We start from the raw sequence: 24,835 nt of genomic DNA, 5'->3' as shown, positions 1-24,835 counted from the left end.
GGTCTGTCCCGCAGGGCCTCACTACGGCCCGGCGGTTGGCCTCTGGAACCCCAGGAGCTCTCAGCGGGGCAGGACAACCTTCCTTCCCTGTCTTCGCCCTTCCAGGTCGGTCCCAGCCCCTGCCGCCGGGACCACACCCGCTTCCCTCCTCTGGCCTGGCCACCCCCGCCGCAGTTCGCAGGAGCTCTCTTCCTGGGGCGGGCAAAGGCCCCGAGCGCATGCGCACTGGCCGAAGGGCGCCTCCCTGCCCGGATCTCGCGAAGTTACGTTAGATTGGCCGCCGGTGACGGGTGGCCGGGCCGGGGGCGGGAGGGCTTCTGAGGTAGGAAGGGAGGTCCGTTCGGCCGGGCGCGCCGCCCCAGTGCTCTGTGGGATACTGGAAGTCTCGAGCGTCTCCTCCTGGTTCCCAGCCCTCCTCTGGCCGCACTCATAGAAACAGTCACACACCCCGTGCCTCCCCTCTCTTCCCTCTCCGCCTCCCCCTTCCCCCCCTCGCGATAAGAAGACCCGGCGGCAGGAGAGGGGATGAAGATGGCGGACGCGAAGCAGAAGCGGAACGAGCAGCTGAAGCGCTGGATCGGCTCCGAGACGGACCTCGAGCCTCCTGTGGTGAAGCGCCAGAAGACCAAGGTGAAGTTCGATGATGGCGCCGTCTTCCTGGCTGCTTGCTCCAGCGGCGACACGGACGAGGTTCTCAAGCTGCTGCACCGCGGCGCCGACATCAATTACGCCAATGTGGACGGACTCACTGCCCTGCACCAGGTCTGTGCGCCCCGCCGCCGCTCTCCCGACCCTGCGAGTCCTCGTCGGCCTCCCGCTCGGGCCTCTCCTCCGCTCCTGGTCTCCAGAGGCTGGGGGCGGCGGGAGACTCCCTGCCGCGGGGTGAGGGGGCGGCTTCCCGCGAAGGAGGGAGGGAAAGAGCTGGTGGAGGGAGGGCTCTAGGCTTGAGGCCCCCTTCAGACCGGTTGGTGGTGGAGTAAGGGAACGGGCGATTTCCGGGGCCGAGGGGAAACGGGCCTGTGGTCAGGTTGGGGCCCCAGGGCCATTTGTGGACGTGGGTCTGGGATTTGGGGTCGAGATGGGGAGGGGTGTAGTGGGGTTGTGCCTGCGTCCCCGACGTCGGTGATCGACCAGGGGGACGGAGGATGCTGAAAATAACGACGAACAAGAGGCCCTAGGGACACTTGGGTGGAAGGACGTCTTTGGCTTGTTAGGTGGGCTTTGGATTTGTTGTAGTTTTTAGGACTTGATCACAAATGGTGATGATAATAATAGTAATCAAGTGCCCTAAGCCGAGTGCCCTGATCGGACGGTTTCCTGTTTTCTCCGTTATTACTCTTGGTCACTGGGGAGGGGGAAACGGTGTGATTAGCTGATCTGCACCGGCTGAAAGGGAGAGTATGAAAGTGGGTAGTGTAAGGAAGCGTTCTAGAAGGGTTGTCCACCGCGGGACCTGAACGTACGGAAGAGAGTCTTACTCCGAGTCGAGTCTGCCGCAGTGTCAGAGATCCTTTGGCCCCAGTTCCTGGAGTGTGTGTTGGGGTTAGAAAGAGAAGAATAAATAACGAGGCAGTCTTTTCAAAGCCGGTTTCCAAGCTCAGGTTTTTCTTTGGAAGGGGGGGTGGGTGGGAAAAAAGAAAGCTGGTCACAAACTTTTCTCAAAATGGATGCTTTGTGCATGTTAAAGTTTTATAGTAGTCTGATTGGGATCTCTCAATGTTAGCCAAATAAGGAGAAACTATTGGCAATCCAGAGATAATGTTGCTTTGCCTTTAACAGGCCAAAAGCAACACAACCACGTAGAGTTCTGCATAAAAAGCAATTTTTCAGTGAGGGTAATAGGTGTCAAAACATAAACTCTTTACATTTTCTTAGTGGGCAGCTTGGAATGACTGGAAAACAACTTTACAGCAATAGCTTCCCCTTACAATGAAAAAGACTTGTAAACTAAGTCAAAGTTGCCTTGCTGATAGGTGGAAAGATCGTAGCTTTATTTCGATGAATACTGTAACAAAAACGTGTTTGGGAGGGTGAAACTTACGCGTTGATATTTCATGCATAATACTTTGCTGCCTTTTTAAAAGAGGTGTGTGGTGGCATTTTTCCTTTTACTGCTTCCTGTTTAGTGAATGATGACCGTTTTAAGTTTTATTTACTTGAATTCTCATATCAAACTTGGCTTATAGCCTTTGTTTACAAGTTGCCTGGATGAACTATAATGACTGACAAATTGCAGGACAAATCTGGAATTTAGCATGTGGCACCCAGTAAAAATACAGCATGGTCTTTAGCTATCTTCCATTAATTTAGCGTCTAATGTAAAACAAACTTTTTGTTTGACTGATTTATTTTAAGCTATAGCATAACTCTAGATTCTAAAAACATGATGTTGAAATGAAAGAAAGTTTTGGTATTAGAAATGATAATTATATAAGATGAATCTTTTCGAATTTCTTTCAAGTGTAATTTACATGGTTTAGTATGAAATTAATTCAGAAAGACAGATTAATAACTGTTTTATTAAAATTGTTCTATAGAAATGTAAAGTTACGACAGATGTTGAAGAACACAGTTATATTGCCTTGGAGGAAGGGGAGAAACTTTAATACTTACATTACTATTGATTTTAGGTAGAGAAAATATATCTAGCAGGATTCTTAGAATTTTTTTATTTTCTCCTCTAAATTTGGACGTGCTGCATTATCGGACTTATCAGTGTCTTCCTGATTAACTGAATTCAGTGGTTAGTTTGGCATTATACAGGTGTTGTCTTTATTAGATATTTTGTTTTAGCTGACAAAGGCTTAAGCAGAAGTTTCCAAGTTTACGCATAACTATTTGCATAATATCTTTTTGTAATGTATGTATTTACCCATTCCTTAACTCAGTGAAGCCAAAGTCTTAAAATATCAAGCATTAAAATTTTTATTATGTTTTCTACACCTTCATTTCTCTTTTATTAACCCTTGTACTTTTTGCCTTTCTGACAGAGAACAAGGAGTTCGCTTTGGGCAAATTCAGAACAACAGATAGTGAAAGGTGATAAATAAAACTCTTTAAAAAATAATCACAGGACAATTTTAACTTTACAAATCGCTTGAATATTGATTGCTTTAAATACTTAAATTGTAAAAGCTAAAATTGACCCATTGGTTTGTTAAATAGCCCTTGAATACTTTTTTTTTTTTTAATTTAACCTCTTGAAAGCACATAGAACAGCCAGAATGGTTTTTTACTAGATTGATTATTGGTTAGTCTTTTGGACTGTTCATTTACATTTTTTATTTTGATCAATTGTCTTAAATTTCACTGCTAGAAGAAAAGCTTTAGGAACTTTACAGCCCACAAATACACTTCTTAATTTAATATTTTACTTCCATCTTACTGTGACTACCATATATTCAAAAATTTCTTTAATTGGTTGAGTGTTCTTTCTCATTAGAAGTTACAAAAGATAATCAGTTTTCATCTTTTTAGGGGGGTATAAAAATAGGTCATTTATTAAAGCAGAAAAGACAGTGTTTGCTACAAATTTCCTACCTTGGTCTCTGGAATAGCTCCCTTTTCCCTAACCCCTCCAGTAGCTAGAACACAGTATTTAAGTTACAATATAAACTTCTGATTTTTTTAGAACTGAGGTCTACAGTAGATTTTCATTTTTACTAGTGGGCAATACTCAGCTTTGATTTAAGACCTACCTGGTAGAGTTTTATACCATATGATCTGTATCTCTATGTCAGTATGCTTTATAAAGGTTTTAGGAGAGTAATAATAGTTTTCCGTAGAATGCTTTATTGCTGAATCTTATTGATACTGGTGTGTATAAAATATAACACTGAGATTTCTTCTAACAGTTTGAGTTTAGCCTTTTGATTTCTGCTTCCTCTGTATCTGTGACTTCCAAGTCAGTTTCCAGTTCAAACACTGCTCCAGTCCTTCATTTCCATTTTTCGACTGATGACACAGTGTTAAGTAAAGTATTATTCAGTATATTGTGATTTTATATTTTAAAATATATCTTCAAGGAGAGATACAGTAAATAGAGGTCCACCCCCTTTGCCATAGAATAGCAACTACTTATTTACGTCAATATCAGGAATTTCTTTATATTCAACCTGAAATGAAATTTTTTCTTTCTTCACCAAGCCTATTCTCATTGATGCCTCTGTTGATGATAATCATGTCATTAATCTCTAGATTAAGCTTTAAACATTTTAATCATCCACTTATCCCCTTGCCTACATATATCCAGTCAGTATTCATAACTTCCTTTGCATCAGTTCTTGCCACTCTTATTATCAGTCTAGGCCATAGCTTTATTATCTTTGTGTTACAATAACAGCCTCCTTGCTTCCCCTGCCTCTTCTCGAGGTCGATCCAGTCCAGCATTCATGCTGCTGCCACTTTAATCTTTTCACAGCACCATTTCAATCGGGCCACTCCTCTCAATTCAGATTTAAAGTATTTCATTATTTACTTATACCCCATGCATCTCCACTGTGTTACAGCTTTTACTTTTTTCTTTACTTCTGTATCTGTGGTCTTGCCTTTTCCACCTCTTTGCCAGTCAAAATCCTGGTCATTCTTTAGGTTCGACCGAGTTGCCATCCAGAAATGCTCTTTCTGTCCTTTGAGTTTGTATAATACTGTTTCACTGGAGAGACTCTCCTTTGGGATACTCATTTTACCTTATGTCTTGCTTTTTTGCTGCTATTAAAGTGTTTCTTACTGAGTAATGTGTGTTTTAAATTTTGTCTTCCCTGTGGGCAACTGTAAGGACCCAATCTTCCGCAGTTTTCTATTTCCACATCCTGGCACATAGTAGGTGCTCACTAAAGAATGATTAATTTTATCTTTTACCTCATATCATAGATAGGAAGTTTTATAGTTATTTGTGTGTCGTAAGATAAATCATTAAAACTCTCACACCCAGATACTTAGAATATAATTCTAGCACATGGTTAAACTTGTCAGTCTTCTCAACAGATATTTTTAATATCTTGAGATTTAAACTTTCTAAAATATTAACCTTCTTCCTATTAGAAAAATACCCTAAACCAATTTACCTGTTAAGAGATAGAAAAATACTCACTTTAGTTATCAATTAATTTGCTACCTTCTTTATAAAGATCTGAACTAGGTCCTATGGCAGAATACTACAGAGTAGAATTAAATCCATGTTCTATGCTATTATAATTTTAAAGAGTCTCTTGTTAGAAAATAGTGTGGTTGTTATATATGAGAAATCTCTTTAAAACTGAATGTAGAGTTTATAATTGTTTACTTACTATTTTTTTGGTGGGGGGATATTAAGATCTTGGAAGACTATTGGATCCCTTATAAACAATATTAAAATCTGTGTTTAAAAAAGTACAGTATACTTTTTCTACATAACTTAAGTTGCTTATTGCTCTTCAGACCTTTTATTGAAAACATCCTAACCATAAAAAATAAAACCTAAACAAAACTAACCCTGAACTGGCCCCTCACTTCCTGCAAATAAATGGAAAACCCTAGCCATATATGGGGTACGCTGGTAGATCACCGGTGCCCACAGTGCCGCTGCTGTAATGCCTTCTCTGAAGCTGATGCCTTTGCACTTCCTGGCAACAGTTTTGTGGTCTGACTTTGCAGTGTCATAACCAAGACCATCTTTCATGTGCTTTCAGCTACATTGCAAGCTGTGACTGAGCATTTTCTAGTGTAGCTAGGTAGAAACGTTAGATGGAATAGAGGAAAAGTTTTTTTGATTATCTATTTCTTACCACATCTTACAGTGCTGTTCACATAGGAGATGTACTTTAAAAACTGTCTAGTTAGATAATTTTAAAAAATAGAAACCCTTAGGAACCTTTGGAAGGAGGTAAGATATAGAACATTGTTTTGTTACTTCTGTAACATGTTACTTCTTGACATTTCCCAGAGTCGCTATTTTCTTTACCTTCCTGCCTGCCGAAAATTGTAGTTTTCACTCCACTTTTCTTTTGAAAGTTTGGGGGGGTGAGGGCGTCGGGGTGCTCCATAATCATGTTGGTAAATGCAGTATTGGCATATATCTTCTTGAAAAGTTTAAGATCTCCATCAGTCATTTTGAGTTTCTAAGTTGCAGTTGACTGTGTAGTGCTGCATTATCTCAGTGTTGCATTGAGAAGGGGGATTGGCTGGTGAACATTTGTTGAGGATTTGTTACTTGTGAAATACTATGATAGTTTTATAACCAATGTCTCGCTTAATTCTCACAAGTCCTTTTCTCTTGCTCAAGGTTACCAAGATAATAAATGGCAGAGCTTGGTTCTGACACCGGTATATAAGAGCCCAATCTTATTTAACACTGTGCTGTGACTGCTTAGTGGCTAAGTCGTGTCCGACTCTGTGCAGCCCCACGGACGGTAGCCCGCCACACTTCTCTGCCTGTAGGATTTCCCAGACAATAGTCCTGGGGTGGGTCGCCATTTCCTTCTCCAGGGGATCTTCCCAGCCCAGGAATAGAACCCTGGTGTCCTGCTTGGCAAGTGGGTTCTTTATCACTGAGCCATCAGGGAAGCATTAACACTATGCTACATGGCCTTTAGGTCTGAAGAAGTAAGTATTCTTAAATCTTTCAGTCATTATGGTTGATGATTAGTAATTGGAGTTTTCTATGGTAATTAGCAGAGAATCAAATGAAACACGTATACATAGATATAATTTTTCTTCATTTACTTTTATTTTAGCTAGTCAAAATTTTTAAGAGCTTTCTGTGGTAATTGAAATGCAGTAATACTATCTCTAAATCAATCTCAAAATCTATCCTAAATTTTAGGAACTGCCAAGACTGTTTTCCACTGACCATTATGTGCATACTATTTGATGCGTGCTTTGGGAGGGTACAAAGGAGGTTACAACAGCAACAGATCTCTTTTTAAAGAACAGAGCTCACTTAGTCTTTAAACATCTCAGTTTTTCTTTATCCTAATAGCAATTTATACTAATGCTCTAGGCATTTTTATATACTCATTTATAGTAAATGTTTCATACCTACATATACAACTTTTTCAATGAAAAGATATAAACTCTTTATCAATGATAATTAAAGAAGGAAAGCAAGCAAGCAAGCACCGGCTTGTCACCACCATTTAGCTTAATCTTCTGAAATTTTCTGTACATTGATTATTGGTATTTAAAATTAGGACTTAAGACTTTACATGAAATGCTAGTAAAGTTACCTGAATTAACTTCTGAATTAGTAAAACTTTTAAATATTCATCATGTTTGATTTTAATCAGTAGGAATATCCAAGTCATAAGAATATTCTGTTCCTGAAATGATTTTGCAAAATTTAGCGAAATTATATTTCAGATCTTTCCTTGGAAAAGGCAATAGAATTTTCTTTTTTCTCGTTGATAATGAGTGAGAGCACCATTTGAAACATGATTTACTTGTTGCCTATAAAGTCATTGGTTCCCAGAATTTTACATTTCATGGACCAGTAAAATGGTTTTTGTTTTTTATTTTTATTTTATGACAGAGGAGAACCCAATCTTTCTGTTGTTGTGTCAGGGCATTAAAAACAAACAGCTTTGTCACCTGCTGTCATCATTTCATAAAAGAAATACTTTAACAAAATAAGGATGAGTATCCAAATGAAGGACAGTAGGGACTCATATATCAATCTGTTAGATTATTGGTATACCGAGAACACATGTACTTGATACTCATTCATGAAGTAAGAGTAATTGAAGGTGAGCAGATTTCACAACTATTCCTGCCGTTCTCCGTTTGGTAGATATGGGAGAGAGTACAGGCGGTGGCAGGCAGTGTCACAGGAGGCAAGTGCCTTGTTCCTGATCACCTGATAAGGAGCAAAAAAAGAATTTATCTGAAGAGATTCAGGAGATGGGTGAAAGCTTTCTGTAGGAAGCACTGGTTTCATATTTATATTTACATAAGTCTCTGCGTGTGTCATCGGTCTCTGGAATGTATTTCCCAGCTTATTTATATTAAGGCACAGCTCAAAGCATTGACCACTGGGGTGCACAATAATTCTTTTCCCTTACTGTTTAAACCCTAAGTTTGGCACTTGCACACTACCTGCTATTGTTAGTGTACCTTGTCTCCAGACAGAATAGTGAATTCCTTCAATTGGGAACTTTGATTCATTTTTCTGTAAATCCCCTTTGGTGTCTGCATTTTATTTTAGCAGGTGCACAGTTATTGTTGATTTTTAACAAAATGAACACAGTAGACTAATCTTGTGAAGACCATAGTTGATAGAGAACAAAATGATGACAATTTGTGTGAGTAAATATAATAGCTAGCAAACATTAAAAATTTTCTAATGAAAAAGTGTGTGAAAGTCACTCAGTCATGTCCGACTCTTTGTGACCCCATGGACTCAAGACTATACAGTCCATGGAATTCTCCAGGCCAGAATACCGGAGTGGGTAGCCTTTCCCTTCTCTAGGGGATTTTCCCAACTCAGGGATCGAACTCAGGTCTCTCGCATTGCAGGCAGATTCTTTACCAGCTGAGCCACAAGGGAAGCTCAAGAATCCTAAAGTGGGTAGCTTATCCCTTCTGCAGCCCATCTTCCCAACCCAGGGATTGAACCGGGGTCTCCTGTGTTGCAGGCGGATTCTTTATACTGATGATTTACTTTATAATTACAGTATGAAGGTAACCATTATTACAATCAGAACTTAGCAGAATCTTAGATTTTTTCTTGCAACCAATGTGTTTCTGATTACCAATAAGTAGAATTTTGATCAGTTTATGTAACATACTTAAAAAAATGAATTTCTTTAAACAACTCATTCAGGGTTGGTTTAGAAATGGAACCCCTAGCATACTGTTATTAGAAGCTAATTTGTATTTCCTAATGATTTTATTCACACTTCTCCCCTAAACAACACTTTCACTTTGCATCCCTGTATGTCAGTACTTTTCTGACCTTCTTAGTATTTTGGTTGTTTATCTTTTCATTGTTGGGCTGGCTAACCATAAAAAGACAAAGTTGAGCTCTGTATTACTGCCCTAAGTTTGTTTCCTTGACTTGAATGCTCTTTCATGGGTGGAGACATTCCACATTGTCATGTGTTATATAGGCATTTTTCAAATTACATTCAGTAGAAACCGTGGAAAGAAATGAAGGCATTCCTCAGCTGTCACCTATTGGGTAATCTATTTAAATGCATTATGTGCATTGTGGGAGATGTTCCACAGGGAGAGAGCTTCACTGACATAAAGTGTTACTTTGACTTGATTATTAACTCATATGAGCTGAAAATACATGTTTAACATGTTGCCTAACAAAAGAAAATGATAAGGTTGTAGAAAGTTTATATCATTTTCTTGAATACTTGAATAGTGCAAAGGAGAAATTTTGTGAATTGATACCTTTCTAGAAGTTAACCATATGGGAGAGTATAGTTTCCTGGAATAACTGTTAAAACAAATACACACATCGGTTACCTTTACTTTGTAGTAAACAGAAGTACATACATTCTGTTAGCCTTCAGAATTATTTTATATATGGTTCTAAACTTAATCTAGTATTTCTGCTTTTTGCTTGGAACATTTCTGGAAATTTTATATTGGAGCTTCAACCCCAGAAGCTTCTTTTGAATATCCTGTGTGGTGGTTACTTTTTGATGGAGAGTTTGTGAATTTTGAAAATGATAGACATTGGAGACATGTCTGGTGAATAAAGTAGATCTGAGTAATCATGGTTACTAAATACTGTCAGTAATTGAATGGTATTTTCTAAAAAGGTTATTCTTAATTGGAACATTGTCATAAAGAGTCCATCTTGGATTTTAGTCAACTCTTAATTGCATTGCTTGAACTTTAGTATGCTTCAGAATTTCTTTATGATAAACTTTGTGTACTGTTTGTTTCTGTTCTAAATTTTGCATGAAACAAGTCAGTAGCTTGTATAGCTTGTGAATTGACCATGGTCTTTTTTTTTAATGAATGTATTTTCCACAAAAGATTTTGACGCTGCTGTTGCTAAATCATGACTCTGTATTTCATTATTGATTTTTCTCAAAGATACGTTTGTTTGTACCATTTTTCTTAAAAGATTAGAACAGTTCAACAATTCAGAATATGTTCAACAGTTTATATCCTTTCTAATTGTGTGAAATGATCTGCATAAAAATTTTGTCTCATATTCAAGTTTTTTCCCTTTCAGAATGTCTATTGCTATTTAACTCTTTCAGCCATCTTTTTTTCTTTAAACACTAAAATGTCTTTAAATTTCTGATTTTTCTCAATGTGGTTGAGAAAAGCATTCTCATGAAAATGTCTCAAGTAACTGCCTTCTACTCTTCCTTTTTGTCTTCACCATCTCTTTTTTGTTTTTAAACATGGCTTTCTTTCAGGTTTGTTGTTTTATATGTATTCTATCTGAAACAAAAATTGAAGAATAATAATTATTTAAATAATTAAAGACTCATAAAAGAATATAAAAAAAGAACAGTGCTATTAAAATTCTCAGGCATGGAGCTTAGCTAGCCCCTATTGGAAACTTCAGTAGACTCCCTTTATGCATCTCTATCCAATATATAATTTTATAAAAATAAGATTATATTTAATTTTCTGATTTATAACCTGCTAATAAATTATACATTTTTAGAAATAATTCTGGGATAATGAATATTAGGTCCACTGTGTGAATACACATGCACATTCCTAAAGTTGATTTTCCTAGTTGTCTGATGATGAATAGTATACTTTCAATTTCTCGTGATAATGGTAGATATTATACTATGTATATCTTACTCATGAAATTATATTGTTCAGATTGTGTCTTCGAGATTTTACTTGGAATTTATATGTTTTGCCCAAGGTAGCATGCTGTTCTAATGCTTGTTTATTCAGAAGACATTTTTAGTAAAATCTCTAGTATATGCAGGCTTCCTAGGTGTCACAGTGGTAAAGAATCTACCTGCCAATGCAGGAGATGTGGATTTACTTCCTGGGTCAGGAAGATCCCTCTGAGTCGGAAATGGCAACCCCCTGTAGTATTCTTGTTTGGGAAATCCCATGGAAGAGGTGCCTGGCTAGCTACAGTCCTTGGGGTGGTAAAGAGTTGGCTGTGACTTAGCGATTGAGCACTGACACACTCTAGTATATTTAACACAGAAGACTAACCCTGAAAGTACTCTGGCTGACACGCATATTGCTCTCATAACGGGATGATGTCCTCTTCCTTCTCTGAGGTACGTATAGGAAAACCTATTTTATTACTCTGTGTGTTTATAAAGTTTGTAAGTGTTTGAAATATTACACAGTATTTGTATTTACTGATAAATGATGCTGTTATTCATGTAGTGATTAACTCACTCATAAACACATAAATCATTATTTATCATATCCCAGGGACAGGGGAGCCTGGTGGGCTGCCGTCTGTGGGGTCACATAGAGCTGGACACGACTGAAGTGACTTAGCAGCAGCAGCAGCATAAAATCCCTCTCTGCATGTAGTATATAATCAAGAGGAGGTGCCAAAAAATGTAGAATAGAGATCTAGGGTGAAATGAATTTTTTTACCGGGAGGACTTAACTTAGAATATCAGGAAAGATGTCCCTGAGAAAGCTATTGTAAGTTACAAGCAACTTAACAGGTGACTTGAATCTTTCTTGATCCTGTTCCATCCTCGTTTTCTGAATGCTCCTATTTGGTTTCCTTTTCTGGTCTCTGTCTTTCTTCTTAAATTTTATGTACTTATTTATTTATTTTTGTCTGTGCTGGGTCTTCATGGCTGCCGGTGGACTTTGTCTAGTTGCAGGGGCGACTCTTCGTTGAGGTGCATGGGCCTCTTATTGCGGTGACTCTTCTTGCGGAGCACAGGCTCTGGACACGCTGGCTTCAGTAGTTGTGGCAGCTCATGGGCTTACTTGCCCCGCAGCATGTGGAGTCTTTGATCAAGAATTGAACCCATGTCGCCAGCACTGGCAGACGGCTTCTTAACCATTGGACCACCAGTGAACCACGTTTTTTTCTTTCTTGAAGAAGAATGTTCTAAAGTTCTCTTGCATTGTTTTGTTGTTTAGTCGCTAAGTCGTGTCCAACTCTTTGAAACCCCATGGACTGTAGCCCTATAGACTCCTGTGTTCATGGGATTTTCCAGGCAAGAATACCGGAGTGGGTTGCCATTTCCTTCTCTAGGGGATCTTCCTGACCCAGGGGTCGACTCCCCATCTCCTGCATTGGCAGGCGTACCATTGAACCACCTGGGAAACCCCAAAGTTCTCTGTGTGTCTCTATTTTTTCTTTTCTATATCATTCATTCGTATAGTTTCAGCTGTTCTGTTTATGTGCTCTGTTTTCCTTTTTATATAATATGCATCTAATTTTTTACATCATCTGTCTTCCATTTACTAAACTACATCTCAGGGTCTTGTGTTTTCTCCTTCCACTTCCAACATACAGTCAATATCTCTTATGCACACCTGAAAAAAAATACTTCTAAACTCATCCTATCTTTTTATATATTCAGTTAACATAATTAAAGGCTTATTCTGTGTCTCACACTATTAAGAACTGGGAGGATATACTTTAAACAAAAGAGATACCAACACTGCCCTCACAGAGTTTAGCATAAAGTGAAATTGCTTAGCCATCAGGAACATGCAAATCAAAACCATGATGAGATACCACTTCACACCTAATAGAATTACTATAATAAAGACAACAGATAATAACAAGTATGACCGGAGTACGGAGAAATTACATTCCTCCTACACTGCTGGTGGTAATGTAAAATGGTGCAGCCATTTTCAACTACTTGCAGAACAGTCTAGTTCTGCAAGTAGCCTAGCAACAGAATAGTTGCCATATAACCTAGCAGTTCTCCTAAGTATATAATCAAAAGAGAATTGAACACAAAATGTGTATGTTAATGTTTATGGCAGTGTTAACATAATAGCCAAAAAGTGGAACCAACACAAAATGTCTATCAGCTGATAAATAGATAAATAAAATGTGGTTGTTTTGTTATTGAAATCAGTGGAATGTTATTTGTCAATAAAAAGAAACTAAGTACTGATACTTGCTACAACATAGATAAATTTTAAAAACATTGAACTATGTAAAGGCACCACTCAGGAAAGACCACATATTGTAGGTTTCCACTATATGAAATGTTCAGTATAGGTGAATACATAGAGACAGATGGTAGATAAGTGTTTGCCAAAGGCTGAAGGTGTTGAGGGGAAATGGGGAAATGTATGTCCTTTTCCCATATATCTGCTAATAGATATAGCATTTCTTTTTAAGGTGATAAAAATGTTCTAAAATTAATTGTGGTGATGGTTGCATAACTCTGAATATACCAAAACCTTTCAGTTACACACTTGAAATCAGTTTAGTTCAGTTGTTCATTGGTGTCCAACTGTTTGTGACCCCATGGATTGCAGCATGCCAGGCTTCCCTGTCCTTCAGTATCTCCCAGAGTTTGCTCGAACTCATGTCCATTGAGTCAGTGATGCCATCCAACCATCTCATCCTCTGTTGCCTCCTTCTCCCCCTACCCTCAGTCTTTCCCAGCATCATTTCCAATGAGTCGACTCTTCCCATCAGGTTGTCCAAAGTATTAGAGTTTCACCATCAGTCCTTCCACTGACTGTTTAGGATTGATTTCTTTTAAGATTGACTGGTTTGATCACCTTGCTGTCCAGAGGATTCTCAAGAGTCTTCTCCAACACCACAGTTCAAAAGCATCAATTCTTTGGTGCTCAGCCTTCTTTATGGTTCAGCTCTCACATCTGTACATGACTACTGGAAAAACCACAGCTTCGACTATATGGACCTTTGTCGGCAAATTAATGTCTCTGCTTTTTAGTATGCTGTCTAGGTTTGTCATACCTGTTCTTCCAAGGAGCAAGCGTCTTTTAATTTCATGGTTGCAGTCACTGTCTGCAATGATTTTGGAGCCCAAGAAGATAAAGTCTGTCACTGACAATATAATTTCCCAATTTTGAACTAGTCCATTGTTCTGTGTCCGGTTCTAACTGTTGCTTTTTGACCTCAGTATAGATTTCTCAGGAGGCAGGTAAGTGAAGTGAAAGTGAAAGTCACTCAGTCGTGTCCGACTCTTTGTGACCCCATGGACTATACAGTCCATGGAATTCTCTAGCCCAGAATACTGGAGTGGTTAGTCTTTCCCTTCTCCAGGGGATCTTCCCAACCCAGGGATCGAACCCAGGTATCCTGTATAGCAAGCAGATTCTTTACCAGCTGAGCCACAAAGGAGGCAGGTAAGGTGGTCTGGTATTCCCATCTCTGTAGGAATTTTCCATAGTTTGTTGTGATCCACACAGTCAAAGGCTTTAGCGTAGTCAATGAAGCAGAAGTAGATGTTTTTCTGGAATTCTCTTGCTTTTTCTCTGATCCAGTGGATGTTGGCAATTTGATCTCTGGTTCCACTGCCTTTTCTAAATCCAGCTTGAACATCTGGAAGTTCTCGGTTCACGCATTCTTGAAGCCTAGCTTGAAGGGTTTTGAGTATTATCTTACTAGCATGTGAAATGAGCTTGAAGGGTTTTGAGTATTACCTTACTAGCATGTGAAACAGTTGTGTGGTAGTTTGAACATTCTTTGGCATTGCCCTTCTTTGGGATTGGAATGAAAACTGACCATTTCCAGTCCTGTGGCCACTGCTGAGTTTTCCAAATTTGCTGGCATATTGAGTGCAGCACTTTAGCGGCAGGATATTTTAGGATTTGAAATAGCTCAGCTGGAATTCCATCACCTCCACTAACTTGGTTCTTACATTTGAAATGGGTTGTTATATAATGTGTGAATACATTTAGAGTAAGCGGTTTTATTTTTTATGTATTTATCACTACTCACCACTAAAAATTGAGGCTGTAATTCTCTTCTACCAGTTCCCCAGCCCCAGCCTAGGCTTAGTATGCATCAGTGTAGTTATGATTACCTAGAAGATGGCCAGTGATTGTTTTTGTCCCTGCCCTAACACAGTTGCAGTGTATTAGATATATAGATAAATATAAGGATATTACGGGACTTCCCTAGTGCCTCAGATGGTAAAGAATCTGCCTACAGTGCAGTGACCTGGTTTCAGTCCTTTAGATGGGAAGATCCTCTGAAGAAGGGAATGGCAGCCCACTCCAGTATTCTTGCCTGGAGAATTCCATGGACAGAGGAACCTGGCAGGCTACACTCCGTGGGGTTACAAAGAATCAGACACGACTGAGCAAATAATGCTTTCACTTTTCACACAAGGAAATTACACATTTAATGAAATTATACATTTATGTCAGTTACATGTAATGATATATAGTGGTTGTAGTACATAGTGGTATGGAAGTTGATGAAAGCACATCTCACCTTGATTTGGGGAAAGGGAAAACTTCCTGAAGACAGTTATTTTTTTTAGCTGTTGAGTGATGAGTAAAAGTTAGCCAAAGTTGTAAGAGAGAAGAGAGTACAGCAAACTATTTCAGAGAGAGGGACTGGTATGTGCAAAGACCTGGAGGTATGTAGAGGTGTTGCAGGATTTTATCAGGTTAAATGAGAAAATCAGATTTTCTCTTTAAGAAGAGTCACTGTGGCTGCAGCATGGAGAATGCAACTGAGAAGAGCACAAGACTTGAGGCAGGGAAACTAGTTCAGAAACTTTAGTAGTCTAAGAGAGTTGAACTAGCTTAGTGGCAGTCTAGTTGGAAAATAGTAGATGGACTCAGGACATATTCAAGAAATAGAATTGGTAGGAATTGGAAGTGGTTTGACATGAGGGAATAGACGCAAAGATGTGTGTGCACTTGGTTTCCAGTTTGGAAAACTAGGTGAATGGAGTGCTTTTCACAGAGTGTATTCATTCAGTTAATGCTTACTTTGTGCTTACTCTATAGATCAGAGGCAGAGTATATTTGAATGCTATTTGGGGCAGACAGGCAGTAAACAAGAAATTAAAGTCAAGTGTGAAATACATGCTAAAGGATATGTAGGATATTGAGAGGTGGCTTACTTCCGAATAATTCATAAAAATCATTAAGAGGGCTTTTTTGTCTTAGTCTGTTTCCTTCAGTTCAGTCACTCAGTCGTGTCCGACTCTTTGCGACCCCATGAACCGCAGCACACCAGGCCTCCCTATCCATCACCAACTCCTGGAGTTCACTCAGACTCATGTGCATTGAGTCAGTGATGCCATCCAGTCATCTCATCCTCTGTCATCCCCTTCTCCTCCTGCCCCCAATCCTTCCAGCATCAGAGTCTTTTCCAGTGAGTCAACTCTTCGCATGAGGTGGCCAAAGTACTGGAGTTTCAGCTTCAGCATCAGTCCTTCCAAAGAACACCCAGGACTGATCTCCTTTAGAATGGACTGGTTGGAACTCCTTGAAGTCCAAGGGACTCTCAAGAGTCTTCTCCAACACCACAGTTCAAAAGCATCAATTCTTCGCCAGATGTGGCTATTTTCTTAGGTGTATTTGAGTAGCAAACAGAAGTGAATTTACAAAGGCACGGGGAAAACACAGGATAAAGATTCATGGTTAGATTTTTTTTAGGGTTTTGGTGAACTAGCCCAAAACACATGCAGAATGTTGTGTGTGTGTGTGTGTGTGTGTGTGTTTTGTGTGCCTTTCACTTCAGAAGAATTAATTAAGAACTTTAAGGTCAAATTTATTTTTATGATATTGTAGGAGAAGGTGGAGTGTATATTTTTAGGGGTATGGGGAGAGCTAGGGCACAGAACTGTTGGAAGGCAATAAAGGAGTGGTAGTAGTAACAATCCAGAAGTCTTTTTTTGCCTTAAATAATGCACTGTGAAAATAAGGTCATAGGTTAAAATGAAAGATGAGAGTACTTTTTCTCAAAGCATGTTTGTTTTTGCTAAAATTGCACAGTTAAAAAATCATTTAACACTCTCTGGGAATTCCCTGGCAATCTAGTGGTTTGGACTCCAGACTTCATTGCAGGGATCATGGATTCGATGCCTGGTTGTCCCGGGAACTAAGTAGCTGCAAACCTTGCAGAGTGGCCAGAAAAGAAAAAAAGTCTCAACTTTTTTCAGTTTTTAGATTTACAAAGTTGTGTTTTCTGGAAAAATAAAAGTAAAATACTGTTCTTAAGAAACTTTTACATTGATATATTTTTTCTTTTTTGCTCAAAATATTTCTAGAGTTCCTTGGAGTATTTGTGACTTTTTTTGCATATTTTACTGTTGTTTTTTTTTTTTAAGTTGCACAGTTAATGAGAAAAGTAGCAGTTCTACAAAAAGATTATGTGGTTTATTTTGACCTTGAGCAGGCATCATTGGATTTGTTTTAGCTTAAATGAAATAGGAAATGGTTGCTATATATTAAAGTGAAAGTGAAGTCGCTCAGTCGTGTCCAACTCTTAGCGACCCCATGGACTGCAGCCCACCAGGCTCCTCCGTCCATGGGATTTTCCAGGCAAGAGTACTGGATTGGGGTGCCATTGCCTTCTCCAATTATATATTAAACCTCAACTCAAAATTATCATGGCATTTCCCCACACATACACGCAGCTTTTTTTTTTTTTCCTGGCCATGCCATGAGGCAGTTGGGATCTTAGTTCCCTGACCAAATAGACCCTGTACCCCCTGCAGTGGGAGCATGGGGTCTTAATCGCTAGACTGCCAGGAAGGTCTCTTTTCTGCCCTTTGTAACTTACCCTTGACATTTAAAGCCAGTCTTAGTGATGGAGGAAGATTATGTATATGTTTGTTTTATGTGTGAGATTGACTGATGATATGTAAATTGTTCCCTTTTAAATACATTTAAGGGACAAAAAGTTGCAAGACAGTATGTATGATATGATTCCATTTGGGGGGAAACATTTGCATAGAAAGTAAATCTGAGGATATTACCCCAGTTTTTAATGGTTATCTCTGAGAGGGAATTATAGATATTTTGGACTATGCCATCTTTGAGTTGTTTACAACAAGCAGAAAAAAAGAAGATGAATCTGGACTGGAGAAAAATGCCTAAACGGCCACTTCCAGTAATGTATTCAGGATTAAATATAGAGACCTTGTCATAATGGATATTAGTGTTTTAGTCTAGCCACTCAAGGGAGCTGGTATTGGTGGTTAAGTATTTCTGTATTATGCCAGTCTTTACTCTGAACCTTTTATTTCATAAGGAAAGACTAATTATAATTAGGGTGGTCACCTAGGGAGAGTTTTACAAGTAAGAAAATGAATTAGGAGTTTAGTTGGATGCATTTTGAAGCTTTTGGCAAATAGACTACTGAGAAAATAATAAGCATAATTTCCAAAAAGGCAGATAGTTGGAGTTTTTGGTCTGCTTTAAAATATTTATTTGGCTGTGTTGGGTCTTAGTTGCAGCACAAGGGGTCTTTCGTTGCAGCGCACAGACTGGAGTTGTGGCACTTGTGCTCAGCGGTTATGGCACAACCATAGTTGCTCCATGGCCTCTGGGACCTTAGTTCGTCAACAAGAGATTGAAACCCAAGTCCCCTGCCTTGCAAGGTGAATCCTTAACTGCTGGACCCCAGGGAAGTCCCATGGCAGATAGTCTTGAAGAACAAAGACATTTTAAAAGTTAGAAAAGCAATTTGTACATGGTGAGGTTTTTTACCTTGTTTTATATGAATATGAAAACCACTTAATGATGAATATCTCTTTTAAGAATGAATTGCAAAAATGGCTACAAGTCTCTTAAGAATAGAATCAGGAATGTTGAAGCCCAGAGTTACATGAATTTTATGAAAACATTTTTGAAGACAGTGAAAAGAGGGCTGTTAGGAGTTGTGAAATGGATCAAAACTAGGAAGAAGGAAATGAAATAACGGGTGGTACAGCATTTAATTTACCGGTGCATTTGTTAAAAATGGTCTACTACTCTGTCTGGCAGAATTCTAATATCCATTATTTAGTGGATAGTTTTACAAGAGGTTATGTTGATCACTGGATGCCAATTTGAGTTTTCTGAAAACAAGTTTTATGTTGACTTATCTTCACTTCCTTTTTTTGGCAAGGTTAGCAAGTTCAAATGAGGGAAGTTTTGCAAATGTAGCTTGATTTTGCAGTACAGCACTTGGACAGGCTCTTGTTAGATCTTTGTGGTCAACGTACAGAAATCTGACATGAATATTAGCAGGATTATATGGATTAACTGCTGGATGAACCACTGTATACTCATCACTACTTATCAGCCTACTGATGAATCACTCAGTATCAATCCAGAGGGAAGACTAAAGTAGTGGTCCTTATGTTCTTGACCCTATCTCATTCAACATTGTAATATTGGGTTGGCCAAAAAGTTTGAGTTTTTCTGTAAAACACTCAAATGAACTTTTCAGCTAACTCCAAATAGATAAAACTGTAGACACTGAGAGAGAACTCTAAAAAGTGTGAAATAGTAGGTTTTAAAAAGTAAAATGAAAAGATAATGGGTATTAATTTACATTTCTGCATTAAAATATTGATAACTATAGGTTGGTAGAGACCATCTTTGACAAACATGAGAAAAAGGTTGCTTGAAAGTTTAAAAGCAAGCCTAGAGTCTGACCAGAGTATAATCATTTTAAAATGTACTAATTCAGTGTAAAGCTAAATTTACACTGAATTAGTACAGATATTAAAAAATTAGTCCAGATTTAAGATTTAAATCTAAATTTAGTCCAGATTTAAAAAAAAAATCTGTTTTTTTACCTTGTGAAATCACATCTGTAGAACTGTGTCTAGTCCTACAGTTTTTGATTTGTAGGCTATTTCAGCAGCTCTTACCAATGACAGCTTCTTTTTCATTACTCACCAGTTGAATGGCTTTGTATAACAAAATTATTTCTACAGGGAAAAAAAAAAACCTATATTCCAGTCCTTTTGCTAAAGTTGTTAACAAATTTATATGTAATTATAGACACACTTGTAATTCTTCATATACCCTAAGATCCCCCCTCCCTAAATCATCAGCTCAACTGTTTTCTTTTGAGTCTCTTGAAAAAACAAAGGGAGCAGTTTTCAAAACCACAAATCAATATTTAGCCTTGGTATTAGGGGAGCCACTAGTAGGAAAATGGACCTCCTAGGTAAAAGAGGTCCTAGGTGGAAAGACCTCTTGCACATATTAATTAAAATTCTTTGTTTTAAGTAGGAAAAGTCCATTAGAACTGGCCTAAATAAAGTAATTCATTGTTAAGATTATAGAGCTATCTTATAGAATCTGGGCTTCTGGAATGAATTAGAGCCAAGTATATGCAACCCAGGAAGTCTATGTTTCTCATCATGTTTCTAACAAATATTTATTCTTTTTTACAGCAAACTAAGTTTCTTGTTTTCTCAGTTCAGAAGGAAAAATAAAAGACTACCAATAATTTCAGAGTTTATATCTGGTCAGGGTATCCAGAGAGACTAATCACCTTCTGAGTTTTAATTCTGGGTTCCCGGGAAAGGGATCAATTGATCCACCTTTTAGGTTACTCATGTGTCATCTGAGGTCATCAACAGTAGCTGGTGGGCTGATTCTCTCTGAACAAACATACTTACTCTGTCATTCTGACTAATGTATTAGGAGAATATGAGGAAGACAAAGCTAGAATTGAGTTCATTAAAAAGTCAATATCAATTATTTAAAATATACAGTCTGTAAAAGTGAAAAAGCATAAAGAATTTTAAATCTTAGATCAGCAGTTCTTAAACCTTTCTGTTTCAAAGCCCTTTTATACTCTTAAAATTTGAACAGACTACACCCCACAGGGTACGTAAAACTGGGGAAATCTCAATTAGATGGATTATATCAATGTCAGTGTCATGGGTATAATATTTCTGTATATAGCTTTCACAGAATTTTATCATTAAGGAAAACTGGGCAAAGTAATATCTGTTTCTTACAACTTCCTGTGAATCTATAATTATCTCAATAAAATATTAATACTAATCTGTTGGTTACTATTATTTTTTGCCTACTATTATTTTAATGTAAAAAAATAGGGAAGAACCCAAAGACCTTTTTGTTTATGTTGACTGTCTTCCAATATTTAACAAATTAGAAAGTGAAACTCAAAAATCTTTAAAATATTTATTTATTTTAAAATAACTCATATGCAAATATACTGGGTTGTCCAGAAAGTTCGTGAAGAACATGTTAATGGAAAATAAGCATTTTGCAAGTCAAAAAATTGAATGAAAAATGGCATTGTTTTACATTTTGCAATTTTTAATGTCTTGCTTAATAGAAGATAAATGGATTCTTGTAACTATTTCTGCATGTTGTAGTGATTTTGGAAGGTTGACTCTTATAAAGAAGTTAATTCTAAACCAATCACAGATTCAACACAAGCTGAACCAAAATCCCAGTTGTGTGTGTGTGAGAGAGAGAGAGAGAAAAATGACAGTCTGATGATCAATGCAAAAGGCCAAATATAGCCTGGTTAATCTTTAAAACAGAAAAGTGCAGCGGAAGGGGTGGATTGGGAATTTGGAATTGACATGTACATACTGTTATATTTAAAACAGATAATCAACAAGGACCTACTTGATAGCACAGAGAACTCTCAATACTCTGTAATAACCTAAATGGGAAAAGGATTTTTAAAAAAAAAATAGATACATGTATTATATGTAACTGAATCATTTTGCTGTATACCTGAAACTAATATAACACTGTTAATCAACTTTACTCCAGTATAAAATAAAAATTTAAAAAGAACAAAAAAGGTGAAAGGAGTTATTTACTCTGATGGAAAATAAATGGAACTCACTCAGCCTACCCATATGGAAAAAGGGTTGACATCCTATACCTTACATCATACACAAAGATCAATTTGAGATAGCTTGTAGATCTAAATGTGAAATATGTAATAATAGATATTGAAGAAGGTAACACATTAAGATGTCTTTATAAACTTGAGGTAGGGAAAATATGTTTAAACTGGACACAAAAATCATTAACCATAAAAGAAAAGACTGATTAATTGGAGTACATTACAATGAAGAATTTCTGTCCCTCCAAAGATAACATTAACAGAAATAAGCTTCAGAATGGGAAGATACTTGTCTCACGTAGAGTTGACATAGAGCTTATATTCAGGGATGTGTATGTGTGTGTATATATGTGTGCTTAGTCACTGAGTTGTGTCCGACTTTTTGCGACCCCATGGACTATAGCCCGCCAGGCTCCTCTGTCCGTGGGAATTCTCCAGGAAGAATACTGGAGTGGGTTGCCATCCGTCCTCCAGGGGATCTTCCCAACTCAGGGATCAAACCCAGGTCTCCCACATTGCAGGCAGATTCTTTACCGTCTAAGCACCGGGGAAGCCTGGTGTATATATGTATTAAACTACAAATCAGTAAGAAAAAATATACAAGCACATCACAAAAGAAAATATTCAAATGGTGATAAACATACAAAAGATTATTCAATATTGTTCATCAGAGAAAGTATATTGTTATATTTTCAATATATATATATATATGAAAGTATATGTTAAAGTATATTCAGTATTGTTCATCACATTAAAGTATTAGTATATATCCACCAGAATGGCCAAATTTTAAGAATGATAATATTAAATACTGGAAAGGATGTAGAGAAACCAGAATTCTTATATATTGCTGGTATAAGAAGTATATGAGATTTCAAATGAATTCCAATATTTTGAAAAGTTGTCTCTTTTGCTAGGTTAGACATATAAAATACCAGTGGAAGCATTTACTATGGGTTAATACACTTTCTGGGCTTTTAAGGCAGTGCAGTGGTAAAGAATCAGCCTGCCAATGCAGGAGACGTGGGTTTAATCCCTGGGTTGAAAAGATACCCTGGAATAGGAAATGGCAACTCACTCCATTATTCTTACCTGAGAAATCCCATGGACAGAGGAGCCTGGCAGGCTAGTCCATGTCATCACAAAGAGTTGGAGATGACTTAACGACTGAACACAGTATACTTTTTAAAGCTAAAATTTCACAAGAGGCTGCTAAGGCTGCTTACTAAACTAATTCATGCCTAAAATTGGTAGAATGTACGTTTATAGAGGGCAGAGATTCTCTTAAACTGATTAGCTGGTGATTGAACTATCAGTATTTCATGAATTTAACAATGTTTGTTGAGTGCCTTGTATGTGCCAAGCTTGGTACTAGCAGCTAAGGAATACAGACAAATCTTTGCTCTCATTAGTCAGATAATCACTGTTGAGTATTTTGAAGGAAAAGCATAGAATACTGTATATGTCCAGTATATTTCAATTAAAAATAAGTAATAAAGGGAATAAAAGGATTTGAGAGTTTAGGTGGGGTCTCTGGAAGTGATGGTTGAACTGAGAGCTGGAGGATGAATTGGTATAACTTGGTAGAGTTGGTAAAGGGAGGAGAGGTAGAATCTTAGTGGTAAAATGTTGAGGAATAGGACAAAGGAAATACCATGTAAAAGCCCTTCATAGGAAGGAGGGAGGGAGCACAGCCCAGTGGAGGAATGGAAGAATCCAGTGGAAGTTTGTCCAGAGCACATGAATGAGGAGGCGAGTGGTGCCACAGGATGTATGGAGAGGTGGGCGAAGGGCAGATCTAGTAGGACCCAGTGAGTGAAAATCCCTCAGTTATGTTCAGACTCTGTGCAACCCTGTGGACTGTAGCCCACCAGGCTCTTCTGTCCATGGGATTTTCCAGGCAAGAATACTGGAATGGGTTGGCATTTCCTTCTACAGGGGATCTTCCCGACCCAGGGATCAAATCCAAATCTCCTGCATTGCAGGCAGACTCTCTACCATCTGAGCCACCAGGGAAGCCCATACATTTCATACTGAGAGCTCTCGAAATGCACTGAAGACTTAATTGCCTTAATGTAATCAGATTTGCATGGGGGAAGAGAGAAGAGGAAGTTGGACCAGCAGACCAATTCCAGAGGCTATTGCAGTAGTTCAGACAAGAGATCTGGTATTTTTACAACATGTTTAAAGGCATACAGAGTGGGGGAGGGTAAGAACCAAACAATTCTATGGTTTGTATGTTTGAGATGATTCATAAACGCGGGTAAGCTAGGATTTTTCACTGTCTTTAAAATGTGCTGAAGGAGGCGAGTGAGAGAGGAGCTAAACCCAAGTGATGGAAATGCAGTCAGGGGGTTGGGTCTGAAGGAGGTTCAGTTTTTAGAAATGGATAATAGTCTGTGAAGAAGGTTGCAAGAATGGATGGTGGCAAGCCTAAAAGTGTATACTTAGTGTATAAAATGGTAAAGAATTTGCAACACTGAAGTTAATGAATTAAAGTCTACTGGAGAATTAATTTCATAGTTATGAAAAATAGCAGCTTGGAAGCCATTTCAGTAGTTCAGCTTGGAGATTAAACTATTCCTTCTAGTCTCCCTTTAATTTTGTTTGATACTGTAGGTTTCCTATTTACTGAGAAAGACTTGGGTTTTGGATCAGTATTTTATAATTCTTATCTTCAGAATTCTGTGGTAAAGTTACAAAGTGATTTTTATTAGATATCATAAGAAGTTAGGAATTGATACATTTTTTTCTGCCTTCCCTTTCCAAGTCAGTAATACTAACTTTCTTAGCCATAGCTACATTCTCTGTTTGCAGAGTTGCATAAACTTAATACTAAATTGAGAAATGCTTAAATAATTTGAACTGATAGTATTCATCTTTTACAATGACTAACCCATGAAATTGAAAGTTTGTGGGTTTTTTTTATTCATGTGTTCTATTAATGCATTAACTTTTTTTTTCCTTAGGAGTGAAATTCATAGTGAACAGCATGAAGTATTTTAATTTTATGTAGTTCTTACAAAGATCAGAAAAATGTTTTTTTAGGGACAGAGTAATTAGTGGAGATTATATTTTGAAATATACTTTGAAGATTCATTTTAATTGTTATCATAGTTGTCTCATGCAGTTCTTTTT

General features: G+C 38.0%; 1 protein-coding gene across 6 annotated transcripts in view; it reads left to right on the top strand.

Annotated features, from left to right (window-relative positions):
• The first annotated feature begins 288 nt into the window (after positions 1-288).
• The window catches only part of PPP1R12A (protein phosphatase 1 regulatory subunit 12A), a 167,479-nt gene continuing 142,932 nt past the window's right edge, over positions 289-24,835 (top strand). For all 6 annotated transcript variants that reach the window (XR_011566510.1, XM_070788854.1, XM_070788852.1 and 3 more), the window contains exon 1: positions 289-762. Coding sequence is in view for 5 of the 6 variants with exons in the window: in XM_070788854.1 (XP_070644955.1) it covers positions 526-762 (237 nt within the window). In the remaining variant the exon portion in view is untranslated. The remainder of the gene's footprint in view (positions 763-24,835) is intronic.

The sequence above is a fragment of the Bos indicus genome, chromosome 5 (genome assembly GCF_029378745.1).
Source record: "Bos indicus isolate NIAB-ARS_2022 breed Sahiwal x Tharparkar chromosome 5, NIAB-ARS_B.indTharparkar_mat_pri_1.0, whole genome shotgun sequence".
Classification (NCBI taxonomy): Eukaryota; Metazoa; Chordata; class Mammalia; order Artiodactyla; family Bovidae; genus Bos; species Bos indicus.
This window is presented reverse-complemented; position numbering and strand designations above follow the sequence as displayed.